The sequence below is a fragment of the Danio aesculapii genome, chromosome 20 (genome assembly GCF_903798145.1).
Source record: "Danio aesculapii chromosome 20, fDanAes4.1, whole genome shotgun sequence".
Lineage (NCBI taxonomy): Eukaryota > Metazoa > Chordata > Actinopteri > Cypriniformes > Danionidae > Danio > Danio aesculapii.
In genome coordinates this window covers 35,981,733-35,998,572 of record NC_079454.1, presented here as the reverse complement: position 1 = coordinate 35,998,572, position 16,840 = coordinate 35,981,733, and the positions used below count along the sequence as shown (strand labels likewise).

At 36.5% G+C, this 16,840-nt stretch overlaps 1 protein-coding gene across 1 annotated transcript in view; it reads left to right on the top strand.

Moving 5' to 3' along the window:
• The window catches only part of kif26bb (kinesin family member 26Bb), a 34,926-nt gene extending 18,611 nt beyond the window's left edge, over positions 1 to 16,315 (top strand). The window contains exons 6-15 of the mRNA XM_056480606.1: positions 1,854 to 2,039; positions 2,349 to 2,442; positions 5,001 to 5,263; positions 7,966 to 8,137; positions 8,318 to 8,462; positions 9,278 to 9,437; positions 10,228 to 12,880; positions 12,955 to 13,124; positions 15,576 to 15,726; positions 15,859 to 16,315. Coding sequence (XP_056336581.1) covers positions 1,854 to 2,039; positions 2,349 to 2,442; positions 5,001 to 5,263; positions 7,966 to 8,137; positions 8,318 to 8,462; positions 9,278 to 9,437; positions 10,228 to 12,880; positions 12,955 to 13,124; positions 15,576 to 15,726; positions 15,859 to 16,058 — 4,194 coding nt within the window. The 3' untranslated portion in view covers positions 16,059 to 16,315. The remainder of the gene's footprint in view (positions 1 to 1,853; positions 2,040 to 2,348; positions 2,443 to 5,000; positions 5,264 to 7,965; positions 8,138 to 8,317; positions 8,463 to 9,277; positions 9,438 to 10,227; positions 12,881 to 12,954; positions 13,125 to 15,575; positions 15,727 to 15,858) is intronic.
• The last annotated feature ends 525 nt before the right edge of the window (positions 16,316 to 16,840 follow it).

Genomic DNA, 16,840 nt, shown 5'->3' with positions numbered 1-16,840 from the left:
CGCATTAGATATCAGACAGAGCATTAACCTAAACCCGGTTTACATGTGCGTCCAGTGACGTCATGCTTGTAAAAAGTGAGATACTTTACATTTTAAATATTACTGTTGTGGTTGTAGTTACAGGAATAGGAATATTTATGTCTCAGTTCATATCGGCACTCTGCAATGTAGATGGCATTAAATCATAGACTGTTCACCAACTTTATGATCAGCACTACATTAGCGTAGAAGATTTTTATATTGACCACAGTGGTTTAACATTTCCTCACCTGTCTTATCCTGTAATTTATCAGTGGTAATAAAGATAAATGCATAGTCAAGATAATAATAATGATTGTAACATTGATGAACGATATAGGAATAAAGATGAAAATATATTATAATTCTTTTAAATATGATATATTTTGGACAATATTATATGTATTTAAAAAAATTAGTTATATAAGTTTTATATATATATATATATATATATATATATATATATATATATATATATAAATACGTGGTCATATATAGGTTATTTTTGAGTAAAATGTTTTTTTTTCTGTAAACTACTGATCACATTCTTACAAATTTCAAATAAAATTGTCGTTTAGAACTTTTTTGGCATAAAATAAAAAAGTACCTGTCACGATCACCAGCGATCTAGCATTTGCAGATTGCTGGAGAACTACAAATCTGCCACTTTAATGAACTACTGATCCCATCATGCAATTCATTCACACACCTGGCCCCGATTCCCCTTGATTGCAAACACACACAGCTGAAACTGTTCAGGACTAATCTGATGGACTATAGGCACACACACACACACACACACACACACATTATTACTGAGTCTTGTTAGCTGTAAGTGAGCAACTCTAAACGTTTTCCCTGCCTTGTCTAGCCTTTTTTTGACCTTTGTTTGTTTCATTGTTGTTCATACGTTGTTTTGCTGCCTGTTCCGACCATTCGCCTTTGACTTCAACTATGCTTTGCATTACCTGCATGCTCCTGCCTGCCCCTGTTTTGAACTTGCCTACCTGACAATTCTCAAATAAAGCTGCATTTGGATCCTCACCTCTTTTGATCCCCAGCTCTTATGTTACAGTACCATTTTTCATAAGTTTATACTAATTTTTAGACCACAGTACTACTGTTTTAATGACATGAGCGCAAAGAAATCAATAGTTATTGGAACATTCTTGTTTTTTAATCACAACAAATGAATATACTTTCATTTTTTTATAAGTATTTTATTTTATATATTTTTATTTGAGATTTGTTATCAGACATTTAAATAATAAAAAAAATAAATAAACATTTATACGTACTGAACCAATAGCTAAACCTTCAAATAGTCTTTTAAGTTAACACCATTACACACACACACACACACACACACACACACACACACACACACGCGCGCACTTTTAAAGCTATCATTATGGGGACCTCCCATAGACGTAATGACTTTTATATTGTATTTTATGCTGTAAAATCTATATATTCTCTCCCCTACCCCAACCCTATCCCGAAACCCAATTTTCACAGGAAACAATCTGTACTTTTACATTTTCAAAATACAGCATTCAATATGATTTATAAGCCTTTTTGAGCGGTCCAAAGATTGTCCCCACAAAATCAAAATTTACTTGTAATGCTATAATTGGTGGCCAAGAAGGTTCACACTAAACAATTTATCAAATAAACACCAGAGAAAAAGAACATTTGGTGACATTGGTAAAAGATATTTGGTGAACATACACATGGTGGTCTTATATAGCTGGAGGTTTTAATGTAAATGTTTTTAAAAAATCCACATTTATATATAATACCCAGATATTTTTCTGTCTGCTCCACCGTTGCAGGTGAAAGTGATGCTGCGAGTCTGTTCAGCGCCTGTATCAGATCCATCCCAGTCATACTCTTTCAAACTGGACCCACAGAAGAGGCAGATGACGGTGCTGAATGTGCCTCAGAGACAGACTTCTGCTGCTTCGCTTTCTTCCAAGACCTTCAGTTTTGATGCTGTGTTTGGCCACGAGTCAGCTCAGGTCAGGCTCACTGCTGTGTTATTTCTGTCCGATGGCTGAAAACTGATCATGTCTGGAGCCCATCTGAGTCATAAGAGCATGCAGGGATTTGGTCACTTGAGTGCGGATATTCAATATCTGGATATTCTCATCCAGTACGATCAATAAAACTCATTTCACTCAGTATTAGATGCACATTTGGCCAAATAATTCCATATCACTGGATATTCAGAATAAAAGATGTGAATGGCGTGAAACTGTCATAAAACATATATATATATATATATATATATATATATATATATATTATTTATTTTTTTTTTTTTTCAGGCTGAGATTTGTGAAAACAGCTTGTGTGAGGTGCTTCAGTGTGTACTGGCAGGAGCAGATGGTTGCATACTTAGCTTTGGACAAAACAATGTGGGTAAGTGAGTGAAATTCAACTGTTTAAACCTATAAAACTGACAGGAAGATTACAAAAAAGATTTTCAAAAAACTAAATATATTAAAACAAAACCAAAGCAATTCTTTAAATTCTGACTATATGTTTTGCATTTCTGCAATGTTAACTTGCAAATTAGTTTGCAGATCTCAGAGGAAAAATCTCAATTGTAAGACAAACTCACATGAGTTCGAAAAAAAGTCATAATTATGAGATTTAAAAAAAGTCATAATCAGCTTTTTTTATTATTTCATGTGTGTTTTTCATTTCGTGATGAGAAAAAGCTTCTTTTAAATGCTAATTCTTATCTCCCAAATGTCTTTTTATTAGTGCTGGGCAAAAATTAATCACAATTAATCGCATCCAAGAAAAAAAAGAGTTTGTTTTGACATAATATCTGTGTGTGAATTATAAATATCTATTACATTTATTGTATTTTCTTACATAAATATTTCATTTTACATATAATTTGAATCACACAAATATACAGTATATATTTTATTAAAAAAATAAAAATTTTTATTATCATATATGCATGGATGTGTGTATTTATACATGCATAATAAATATACACAGTTCACACACATATTGTATATGATGTCAATACAAACTTTTATTTTGGATGTGATAAATTTTGATTAATCATTGCATTGCACAGCATAATTTTTATATATGTATAATATATATATGTCTATTATATTTAATATATTTAATTTAATATATAATAATATATATTTATCAATCTCAATTTTACATCTGAATAACACTATGATATTTTGCTGCATGATTTTATGGGCCAGATTTACTACACAGTAAAGGCAAATTAACATGAGAGCTTGCAATTATATAAACGCACCAATATAAGTGGAAAGTTTTGCAAGTGAGACAATGTGCAATATGCAAATTTGCAAATTTGCAATGTGCAAATTAAAGAAATGCAAAAAAAGCCTATGATGAAACAACATACATGCATCTAACAACACAGGATTAATACAAGCTTTTTGGGGGCATTTAATAATGGCACAAAAACCAGTAAACTGACAGCTGTGAGCCATACTAAATCACTGTACTGTACATGCTAAAAATGTAAATATTCTCCTTTCATAAATATTGCGTCTGAAAGGGAGGAAACTCCCACATATGCATATTTAATAAGGTCAGTTGCAAGAATGACTATCTACAGCCAGTGTTGCCAGATTGGGCGGTTTTGAATTTGATTGAAAAAAATGGCATAGGTGAGTTAACAAAATTTGGGTGGCTTTGAAATGTAAATTTTATATGCAATTTATTTAATTAAATGTAACTGTGTGCTCCTACTCCATTCAGTTAGTAGTGACCAGTGCATAGCGCAAACTGCATGGGCCCACCTGCAAGAGTAGGAGAAGGAAAGTTATATCAACATCTGACTGCCCGGACAAACCTGACTTGCCTTGCATGCATGTGCATCACGCAGCACCTGCAGTTAAACACAGCGGTTTATCATGACAATTTTATCGATGCTTTCTTTCCGCAATTGACAGCAAGAACCAACAATGAAGCGTTCTCTGATTAACAAGGAACACCTAATTATGCTCAAAAGAATTTAAAATACCAAAATGCATGAATTTATACCCCATTTCAAAAGTAAAACACACTCTTAATAGTTAGTGTAATCTACACAACAATAAGTGCTGTGTGTGGGTTAGAGGGGGCGGTGTTTCGATGTGGTCAGGTTATGTTGTGTTTCTGTGACTGCTGGTGTTGGTTGCTGTATGGTTAAAAAATTATGATAGTTGAATTAACTAGGTTGATTTAGATTTAAATAAATTAAAATGAAAACATTAATCTAATATTTTGTGCATTTTTTGTGCGTTTGGGCAGGTTTTGGGCTGAAAGTCAGGTATATCTGGCAACACTGTCCATGGCTTTTTATTGCTATTGTTTCACAGTGTGTCTTTAGTAAATCCTGACAGAAGTTTTTTATTGCCGAAATCTGGAACTTTATCTCAAAATTAACATTTACTCATAGTGTTGACACAAAAAGGTTTAGAATTACATATATTTTTGCCACCTTGTGTGACTTGTAGTGTTTCTTAATGAATGCGCATTAATTGTTGTCCCTTTAATGGACGGCGTAGAGACTACACAGTGGGTCATCACAGGTCATTTACCTTTAAGGTTATTAATTGTTATCCACCCAAAATCCTGACAAGAACCTCTACATGGCATTTGAGGTATGACATCATTCTCTATTAGCTAGATTGAATTACCCGGCCTCCATGTTGGCCCTTGGCTCCCAGCCAGACATCATAAATCTTTTAAACCGGCCCATGCTTGGCTGCCAGTAAAGTGCTTTACATTTAATTGGTCATGACATTGCCACAACGCATTTTACACCCCAGTTTGTAAAGTCGTTGGCCATGAATTTGAGCATATTTTAGGCTGTGGCTTTTTTGTCATTCTGAATGGTGATTTATTTGGCACAACCCCAATGGAGGGCTTTTCAAATGACTATCTATTATGAAAAATGGCATTCTCGCTCTCTTTCTGTTGGTTCGCAGGAATGTCTTACACAATGATCGGCCACGATGCTTGCACTCAAAGCCTTGGAGTCATTCCGTGCGCAATTTCGTGGCTTTTCAAGCTTATTAACAGGAAGAAAGACAAGACATGGGCGAACATCTCAGTTTCCGTGTCTGCTCTGGAGGTCTGCGGGGAAAACAATGGCATCAGGGATTTACTCTGCGATGTTGACACGAGCAACTGCAAGGAGACCTATAAGCCAGATGCTTACCTCACTGTGGACCCTGCCTATGGAGTACAGGCAAGTGTGCACTTCCTGTGTGCAATGTTTGTTCTAATATTATACATTTACATTACTATTTATTTGTGCAACTCTTTTTGCAAAGGGCTGTGTTCCAAAGCAGCTTTCCTAAAATTGTACCTTACAACCTGAGGGCATAGTTACATAAAAAAAATCCTGCATTAATTAGCTGGATGATTAAATGAAATGCTGTATGTTTGTTTTTTTATTGTTTTGGAGCACATAAGGATAGCTAATTTGTCAAACACAAAAGAAAAATGTCCTGCTCGCACTCGTCCATATAGTGAAGTGGGATAACACAATAATATTAAACTTTAAAAAAGCAAAAGGATAACTTGCCAAAATATGGCAAATCCTTTTTCACTCGAAAGGAAATTGAGTTTTGAAGCAAAGGAATATTATTCAAGTGAACTGGGCTCAATTACCCCTTTTTTGTTTGTTTAATTCTTTGTTTATTGTTTTTTAATGAACATAGAAACAAGCAAAACAAAAACAAGATGAACATACAGACAAAAACAAAAAAAGACAAAAACAAGAATACCAGTAAACATAAGTTTAGTAATAAAAGTAAAAAAAAAATGTCAAGAGTTCACACTTAGCTGACGATTGATTATAAAGCTTGTTTGGCATGCTGTCCCGGGAGAGAGCCCTGAGCTCATAAGATCCTCAAGCCCGGGGCTCCCTCCTGTTTGCAATGCGAGAGGGGAGTTTGAGCTCAGGCAGATCTCGAGAACTCCCCTGCTGTAGTAGATAATAAACAGAAGATTGCTCTTAACTACTTACTAGGTGCATGTCTATGGTGCCGATTTGGATTAGTCAATTAACTTAAGTTGCATTTTTTTTATACGGTGGGAGTAAACTGGGGAACTCAGGGAAACCCACGTGAGCACGGGGAGAATGTGTAAACTCCGCACAGAAACGTCAGCTGGCTTGGTAAGGACTAGAACCAGTGACGTTCTTGCTGTGAGGCAACAGTGCTAACCACCGGGCCACCGTGGAAAGGAGGAGTAGAGGTGGAAGGGGGGATTCTTCAAAACAAAAATGGCTGTTACATGGAACTTAGGGTATTTATAGTGGCTTAGGAATCATCTGATGGGTGAATCATAAATTAGATAATGCGGGACCAGCCGCAAACAATCATAAGCATGTGATCCTCTCGAAATTATTTTATAAATAAACTTCACTTAAAAAAGCAGAATACAAAAATCTGAATAAACAGAGACAACTAAGTTCTGCTGTGATAGAGTAAAGTCACACTTATTATGAAAATACATCTGAGGTGGTCAGACAGTTGGAGGTTTATTAGAGACATCCATATTTTCCGAAAGACATCCCCCCTGTTTCCTAAGTAGTATGTATTAGTATGTAAATTGTTCCAATAGCATTGTACACAGTTGTACACAATCTGAAAACAACATTTCTGCATCTTCAAAATAAGTTATAAAATCCTCTTTTCTAGTGAAATGAGTCATTAAAAAGGATTTCATTATATAATTTTTTATTATAAATGCTGGTCACACTTTTTGTGTACACTTCTCACCATTAAACTATTGACTGTGACATTTAGCTCAATAAACTCCTAATTTGCTTCTTATTAATAGTTATTAAAGTGCAAAATTCGCTTTCATAAGGAGTTTAAACAGAGTTGTGTGGCAATAGTGTGTAAATATAGCCAGCCATAAGGGGTCCAAATTAATCAACTACATTTTTTATAATCACACTTCACTCAAAAAAACATTTTTCGTTACTTGTTCAAACTACTTGTTTAAAATGAGCTGAAACAACACAATTCTTTAGATTTTTTGGGACAACTTAATTGTTTAAAGTTCAATCCACTTAAATTTGTAAATATTAATAAATCAACTTAATTTCTTCATGTTGACCTAACACATTCTCCCTTTGTAAATGTTATCAGAGAGGGAAAGCCCCGTCTATGAGTGACAACCTTTCACTTATTAGCACAAATAGCCCTGAGTGAGAAGCAGCCGTCGGTCATTAGTTTTCACACATACCTGCCAAAGATAATGTGAGTGACTACCTTTAGCCACTTCTTTTTAAATTTTCAGATTTTCACAGAGACAATTGTAGCTCTGCTCTCTTTTGAAAATATCAAAATCTCAGGCACCAAAATGGCATAGTTTAGGTCAAAGCCTAAAAGGAGCCATTTTATTGAGCCATAAACATTATTTGTGGGCTCTTTTGAGCTGAAACTTCACATACACGCTCTAGGGAGACCTGATACTTATTTTATACATTGTAAAAATGCGCATAATAGGTCCCCCTTAAGGTAATAGTTAGATTTAGGTAGTGAGAAAGATTAGGGATTCCAATAAACAGCCAACATCTTAATAACAGACAGATAATAAGCCACTAGTTAATAGTGAGAATTGGTACTTAAACTAAAGTGTTCCTGAAATATTTGCATTGGTCTCACTCTGCCACAACCTCTTGCATGATGTATGTTGTGACAGATTTACATCATGCCTCTCATCGACCAAAGGAAGACTTGAGATTTTCATTAATAGACGAACTCTTCCTTTAATTTGTTCCAAACCCCAAATATTCCTTTAAGATGCATTTTGCATGCCATTTATAACCCTTTGCGATCAATACAAATCTAATGCGGACTCATTGATATGTTAATTGAGACATTTCCATTTACTTGAGAGTCTCATTATTGGATTGTGTTATCTTGATTCCAGCTCTGCAGCCACAATGTACTAAATGCTCAGACTCCAGAGAGAGCTGCTTTCTTGCTGGATGCTGCAATCGCGTCTCGCAGTGGGACGCTGGACAGTGAAGGGAAGCACTGCTGTCACATGTTCTTCACCCTGCATGTTCGCCAACAGCACATAGGAAGCAGCAAATCTGGGAGTGAGTTCAAATGCTTCTTTATGATGCTAATTAGGGATTGTCAGTCCAGTTCGTGATAATTGGATGTACAGAGGCCTAATGGGCAGTATTTGTAATGGAATACGGCTTTGCTATTTGTCCTAAGTTTCTGTTTCTTTTAAATCACTTGTTTAATTTGCTGATAACTTGTGTTTTCCTCAGTGAATGTGGATCAAAGTAAGCTGAGCCTGATTGATTTAGGGAGCTGCGTTGGGGAGAGGGAAGAAAGCAACTGTGGGGTCTGCCTCGCTGAGCTTGGAAACTTTATCACAGCCAATCTCAACAGACATAAACATGTATCTAATAGGTATGTCTATGTATAACTCAATTATAAAGGCAGACATTTACTATTTATTTTGACAGTTATTTTAATAAAGGGGACCCATTCTGCAGTATTTATGTCCTTAAACTGTGTTTAAACACAGATGTTTGTATACAGTGGGTGCAAAAAAAAGCTATAATGATAAAAATCCACCCATTGAAAATTAGTTGTCTCTGCCGAAACTTGTGTGTACTCAATAAAATGTATATCAAGAGTTTAAACTGGCAAGACTTTAAATATCAGGTGAGAGAATGTCTGAGACACAGGCTGTTAAGTCTCCACCTTGTTCCGGAAAGGGGGCAGGGAGCAGTGCCTCATTCGTATTTAAAGATCCACAAAAACTAAAATGAAATTTACAGCATGGCATAATAAATAATCTGTGTGTTATTTTGAACTGAAATTCATATTTTGAAGACACCTGAAACATATATTACATCTTGTGAAAAGTTTCTCCTTTAAGAAAAAACAAATTAAAGGGATAGTTCACACAAAAAAAAAATAGTTTTGAATGAAACTAAAGTTGAAATTAAGTTTCTTGTTCTGTTGAGCACAAAAAAGAGATATACTGAAGAATGCTGTAAACCTGTAACCATTGACTTCCATGGCATTTGCTTTTCCTACTATGGAAATCTATGGTTAAAGGTTTACAACATTCTTCAGTATATCTTCTTTTGTGCTGAACAGTACAAAAAAAATCTGCAAACTTGTATGTAAAAAGCGTGAGCAGATGATGACAGAAATGATCATTTTTGTGTGAATTTAAGTAAATTTGATTATCTGTGATAATTTGTTCATTACAGGGGAAATACATTAGCCATGCTTCTGCAAGACTCTCTTAATGATGTCAACTGCTGCACTACAATTATTGCCCATATATCCACTTTATCTGAAGACCTCACAGAAAGCCTCTGTACAATGCAGACTGTGTCTCGAATGCGAAGGCAGAAAAAGAAGACAAGGGTAATCTTTTATATAAAGAAATTGTATTTTATTGTATTAAAATATTTAATTTCTATTATTAAATATTTAATTTATATAATAAAATAATTAATTTTAAATATTAATTTAATTTAATTTAATTTAATTTAATTTAATTTAATTTAATTTAATTTAATTTAATTTAATTTAATTTAATCATTTTCTTTTCGGCTTAGTCCCTTTATTATGTCGCCACAGCAGAATATAACGGCAACTTATCTAGCACATGTTATACACAGTGGATGCCCTTCCAGCTGCAACCCATCTTGGGGAAACATCCATACACACTCATTCACACTCATACACTACGGACAATTTAGCCTACCCAATTCACCTGTACCACATGTCTTTGGACTGTGGGGGAAACCGGAGCACCCGGAGGAAACCCATGCGAACACAGCGAGAACATGCAAACTCCACACAGAAACGCTAACTGACCCAGCTGAGGCTCAAACCAGTGACCTTCTTGCTGTGAGCACTACCTACTGCGCCACTGCGTCGCCCCTTAATTTCATTTCATTTCATTTCATTCAGATGTCTTTTCCTGTTTTTGAATTTAGGAAATTCACAGATCATTCAGAAACAGGTCAACATGTCTGAATTGGATTAAATTAAATTTATTCAATTTAATTCAATTAAACAAAATTAAATTCAATGAAATATTAAATTTTTAAGATTTAATTTAATTTAATTTAATTCAGACGTGTTGTGCTTTTTTTAATGCTGAGAATTTCGGTCTAGTTTTATTTTTCCTTTTTTTTTTTTTACACAGAAATCTTCCTCAAGCTCACCTGGAGGAAGAAGCTTAGGCAATGAGAGGAAAGTGAATAATTCCACCAAAATGAGATTCCAATCTACAGGAACCCTGGATCAAGATCTCTCCTCTCCTGGTTTCTCTAGCGATCCAGCATTTTATCCTGGGAGCGACAACTCTTGTGATACCATTATCTCAATGGATCGGACTGGCCTCCTGGATAAAGAGGTTACACACAGAAGCAGAGAGGTTTTGCCTATTATTCCATCTTTACTCAAAAACAAATTAGAGACCAAGAAGCTCTCGCTGATGAGGTTTTGTGAAATCTCTCCACCAATTGGCAATCGCATGAAGCAGATATCAAAAGACAAGGTCAAAGAAGAGCCAACACCAACAATATTGCAAAATAAATCAGATTTTGAGTGTCTAAAGTGCAACACATTTGCAGAACTCCAGAATCGACTGGGAAGTATAGATGGAACAGAGCTGGATCCATGCAAAGATCAGGAAGTGCATGCTATGAACCAAAACCCTCACTTAAGTCACGCTGAGAAAAAATCTAATTCATTGGACAATCCAGCATCAAGCCAATCTGAAATGACCAGACAAGGAAGCTCTTCAAAAACAATTGCCATAATTCACAACAGTGAACAAATCCCATGTACCACCAATTCACAGATTATTAACACATGTCCACAACAGTCACATATTATCAAACCAATCAATTCCATGTTGTCTAGTCAATCTCCAAGCAAATCTATGCTTTACAATAAAAAAATAGATGCGATGCCCACTTCACTACCTTTGAAATTTGAAGACCAAGATAAAACAAGAGTATCCGATAATTCCACAATGCAAACTCAAACACGAATTTCACCCATTGGCAAGAGTTCTCCAAGATCTACCTCGTCCTCTTCTTTTTCATCATCTCTGTCTTCCAGTTTGAGCTCCCCAGCCGTTTCTGCCTCTTTGAATGGAGACGTTCCACCTTGTACCTTAAAGAACCAACGAGAGATGAAGGCCACCATTACTGTGACTGTTCAACAGCCGCTGGATCTTAATGGACAAGATGAACTTGTGTATACTGTAGTTGAGGAGGTAACAATAAACGGGGCCACTGACCAAGGAAAGGCAAAAATATTAAGTATTCATGAGTCACACTCTCTCCAGGCTTTAACGCCAGGAAATCAGTCTGTCAGGATTATCGGCAGTGTAGGTGAAGAACAAACAGAGGGTTTTTATAGTTGCACCTCTAATGCACAGACATCAGAGACTGAAATCTCCACGGCCTCGTCTGATACAGCTGCTCAACATTCTAAAATCAAAGCACCTATTGATTCGAAAGGCCTATCACAGCATGAGACTTGGTCTGAAGTGTGTCTGACAGAAGATGTGAAGGAGATACCTAAAGAAGCCAAGGTTAAACTTGACCCTCACTGTGAAATCTCGAAATCCAGACAGTATGCTTGTGAAATTAAACCTGAGCAGAGCTGGTTGTGCCAAAACAAAAAGAAAGATGTCAAGGATTGTCCACACTTAAACAAAGAACACAAAAACCCATGCAGTCCCGAAGAAACTCTTGGGAAAAAACAATATACGAAGAAAGAGTTGACCAATGGTCAATCTGCAGGCAACAGTCCCAATCTGAAAAGGAAAGATGCAAAAGAAGAGGCTAGAACAGCCAGAAGTGCAATGCTAAACCTGGCTACGAAATCTCATTTTGAAGAGAGCAGTAAGTTGTTTAATGCAAAACTGAAAGCATTATCCGGTAGGAGCCAAACTTGGGATCAGAGTAATAGCGGGAGCTTAACAGGAAGCTTGAAAGGAAATTCTAGCTCACCAAGACTTAAAAGCAAGTACCTTGAAGAGACTGCTTTCATCAACGTGGCTCCTAAATGCATATTAGATGAAGAATCCATTCCATCTCAAACCAGCCCGCTTGCTTTTAGAGAAGACTTTGAGGATTTTGTAAGGTGTCGAGCTAGTCAGAGTCTTGGTAGGGTTCCACAGTTCTTTCCAATGCATGATGCCAATGACACAACCCGGACATCCAAAAATGGTCACTCTAAGACAACCACTGGAAATAAATTCATCACTAGTTCAAAGATCCACAAGATGCCAAACTTGTCTCCCAAACCCACCAGACACCCGCTCAACAGAAGCTCAAGTTTTTCTCCAAATGGAGCACCTGTCAACCAAAGCTCTTGGACAACACACTCCCTGTCCCGAAGTCAAAACAATGGGGGTTTGAAGTCCCCCGGAACAATCCGGAAAGGAAGGGTTGAGCTTTTAAGAAGCAGTCGAGACTCTCTTTCTGCATTTAGTCAAGGTGGGTCTGATTTAGATGAAAATGAGGAATTGGAAACAATGGAGCCATTTGTTCACACATTGCCATCCCCGTATAGTCGGATTACAGCTCCACGGGCACCACACTGCAGCGGGCATGCCAGTGATACCACCAGTGTTCTCAGTGGTGAGCTTCCTCCTGCCATGTGTAAAACGGCTTTGCTCTATAACAGGAGCAGTATGGTTAGTAGTGGCTATGAAAGCATGCTTAGAGATAGTGAGGCTACAATCAGCAGCAGTTCAACACACAACTCCATCAGTGATCAGAGCTGTTCACTCGGTGCTGCAAAAGGGGCAAGAAGTGCCAAGAAAAGAAGCAACATTGGTGAGAAGTGTTCAGAATCAACACAATATGCACTATATTTAATAGGTTGTTCACTTCATTGTCTTTATTCGCAGGATCCAGTGTAAGACGTCCATCTCAAGAGAACCTCATGTCACTGAAGAGATCCTTGAGCGGGCCCAAGATGCACCGAGTGGATCGGAGTGTTTCTGACTCTTATGAAATTAAAGTCTATGAGATTGATAATGTAGATGGCGTACAGAAGAGAGGTGGGGCAGGGAACAAGGTGAGGTTTAAAATGTGTCAGTGAAACAAATCCTCTGTCTGTCTGTCTGTCTGTCTGCCTGTCCGCTTTTGTATTTCTTTCAAAATCTGCTACCTTTGTATGGTCCAATAAATAGGTAATGCTTGACTCAACTCCCATTTTATCAGTTGCTTAAATGCTACTGTTTTGCAAAGTACCCTGTTTCACAACTCTGTTTTCTGAAAGTAAAGGCTGGAACACACTATTATTTTCATGCTCAACAAACCAAACTGTGATTGGTTATTAAGGTATCAGTCAGGTGGCTTTTTGGGTGGTCTTTGGCGAATAAAACAATGCAAGACTAAGGGTGCATTCACACTTGTTTGGTTCCACTGAATCAAATTTGTTTTCCGTTTGGTGTTGACCTTTTGGTCAGGTTTTAAATATAGCAATTGCATTCTGATGTGCACCAAACAAATGGGCCAAGACCCAGCTGTAGAGGTGGGCTTAATCCACTTTAAAACAAACTCTAATACAGTTCACTTAAGGTGTAAATATCATCAGACTTTGATCCGACTCATTTGCAGAAATCCCTGTGCCTTTTGAGTAATCCGGTTCCCGTAGTTTGAGTTGTGTTCCCGTGGCATCTGCTGATGCTCAGCAACCTTCAACCACACTCTCCAATGAACCACCACTAACAAACCCCAATCTATGCCCTCTAGCTCTGATACAAGTTTTATTATAGATAAAAGAAAAAGGCTTGGCAATGTTCAGCTGTTCTGCATTTGTCTGAGGTAACTACACACCTCAATACAGGTTAGTGCACATTTCATGACAGAGTTGCTCTGTTTGTGTGTGTCTACTTTCAAAGCAAATAGCTTGTGCAAGAAAAAGGCACAATATGTAAAGGATCCCTCTAAGCTACGGCAAGAGTTTGTCAATGGCAGTTTTTCATACAGTACAGCTGACAGTTGAATGGCAGACACCATGCCAAAGGAGCACAAGCATTTCTGTCTAATAAATGTCTGACTTTAGTAGACATGGTTTAGTTTAGAATCTCTGGTTCACTACCAAAAAGGATATTGTAAATGCAAACCAGTTAAAAATATATCAACATTGTGTTTGGTCCCGACCAAAGCAAATGAACTATTGGACTTTCCTGGTGTGAATACATCCTAAGTGATATCAAAAAAGCTTGATATTTTGTTCAATCCCCTTAAAGTTTTACATTTTGTTATATTGCAGCCACTGCTAAAGTTCATTTTTTCCTCATTAATGTACACACAGCACCCCATATTGACAGAAAAACACAGAATTGTTGACATTTTTTGCGGGTTTATTAAAAAAGATAAACCGAAATATCACATGGTCCTAATTATTCAGACCCTTTGCTCAGTATTTAGTAGAAGCACCCTTTTGATCTAAGACAGCCATGAGGGAAAGGTGCAAGTTTTTCACACCGGTATTTTGGGATCCTTTGCCATTCCTCCTTGCAGATCCTCTCCAGTTCTGTCAGGTTGGATAGTAAACATTGGTGGACAGCCATTTTTAGGTCTCTCCGAAGATGCTCAATTGGGTTTAAGTCAGGGCTCTGGCTGGGCCATTGAAGAACTGTCTTGGAGTTGTTGTAAAGCCTGTGTTTTTCTGTCAATGTGGGATGCTGTGTGTACATTAATGAGGAAAAAAGGGAACTTTGATTTTAGAAAAATGGCTGCAATATAACAAAGAGTGAAAAATTTAAGGGGGTCTAAATACTTTCCGTTCCCACTGTATTGTTTCTTTTGACATGTTCCTTCTAGCAATGTGAGATCAGAATGAGCGGAAAGTGCTCAAATCTTGTAGTGTTTTCCAGTCTAATTTCTTAAAACCTTAAACAATATACCTGTTTCTTTTTTGTTAACTCTGACTTGAATCATTTCAGAGTAAATGTGACTTTTATATACATGTTTTTTCATCATTACTGAAAAATATGCAAATATTTGGCATTATATTGTTTTTCAAATGTCTTTTTATCATATTTATTGAAGGATTTAAGTTTTCATTCAGCAATGTACTGTACAGAAGGAGGGATTTTTAACATTGTTGTGTTCATTCCTATTTATTCTTATTTAATTATTTGTTAATATACTGTACTGTTGCTCAAAAGGTGCTTGATTTTGTCAAAACAATGTTGTTATCACAGAAACCAAAACTGTATGTTCAAGAATTGCTTTTTTACGTGACTGTTAAGTTAATGTAGTAGTATTTTGTTGTACAGTTTCAAATGTACAGTTGCTCATTCATTGTTCTGTTTTAAATAAATCTCACAGTGTGTAATCCGGTGTATCTGTGTATTTGCTTTGTGCCTCATTTGAAGGCAAGATTTGAATTGTTTGTACTGTATATAATAAGTAGAATTAAAACTGTAATGGTAAACCTGTGGTGTGATGCTAATCTCAGATCACTCACATTTCATATGGAGGGAAACTGACATTTTGTCATCCCCGTTTTCAGGGTGTAGTCCTCTTTAGTGCAAAGCTGAAATTCCTGGAGCATCGACAGCAGAGAATAGCAGAGGTGAGGCTCAAGTACGGTGCTCTCAAGCGGGAGCTGGAACATGCCAAGCATCATCTGATGTTGGACCCTGCAAAATGGACCCGTGAATGTAAGGGTTAAAAAATATTGCTCATGCATATTAATAAATGTTAAGAACACTGTCGGGTTCTTTATGGCTCTGCTTAAACTCCAGAGTATGACTTCATTAATTATGATGCTATTTGTTTCATGTATTTTGCAGTTGACTTATGGCAAACGTTTGAGGTAGACTCCCTGGAGCATTTGGAGGCTTTGGAGCTGGTCACAGAGCGACTAGAGCGTCATGTTAACCTCTGTAAAGCACATGTCTTGATGGTCACCAGCTTCGACGTTACACCCAAGTGCAGACTAAAGTGGAGGCATCGGCCCACAATAGATCATACTGCATTTGTAGGAATATAGCATGCAGAGTATTTACATGTTATGCAGTGTATCAAATTGTATGCAAATGAATGCCTCTAAATCATCTCAAAAGCTTCCACTGGCATTTACTTGAAATATAATTAGCTGTAAATGGTTTGTGCTGTTAGCATTAGCCTTAAAGCTAACAACAATAGGTTGTAGATACTGTCCTACTTGAATGGGCTGATAGGCTTTTCACACCTGAAACTGTTAAGCTAGGGTGATGTTTTTGGACAATCATGTTTTGTTTTTTGCATTTGTGTAGCATTTGTTGATCTATAATATAACTGCTTGTTTAGAAATTGAATCTGTTTCTCTCTCAGGAATTATTTTATAATTGTCTGCAAAAGAAAAGACCTTTTGCACCTTGTTTCATGCAATTATATATATTTTGGCCTTATATTTAAACTTAAAAGTCATCACCCACTTCCTTTAAAAATAAAATAAATAAATAAATACATAAAATGAAAACACGTTAAATAAAAAAAATATTAGCCCGGGTTTAGAGGGGGGGAATTTACTGAGAGTTAAAATATTCGTCACTTTTAAGGTCATTTTAATACCTAGTGTGTATTTTGTTGCCCTTGCTGATGCTCTAACAGAAAATAATTTGGAAGTCTTATTGTAAAAGTTATTCATTCCTTGTGTATGCTAAAATAAAAAGCTGTTATGCACTTTTGTATGCATTGTTTTAAGTTATAAATTATTTAATTCAAATTATAGCAATTTATTGACATGCTAAATACTCACTGTCATCATTAGATTCAATTAAACGCGTGATT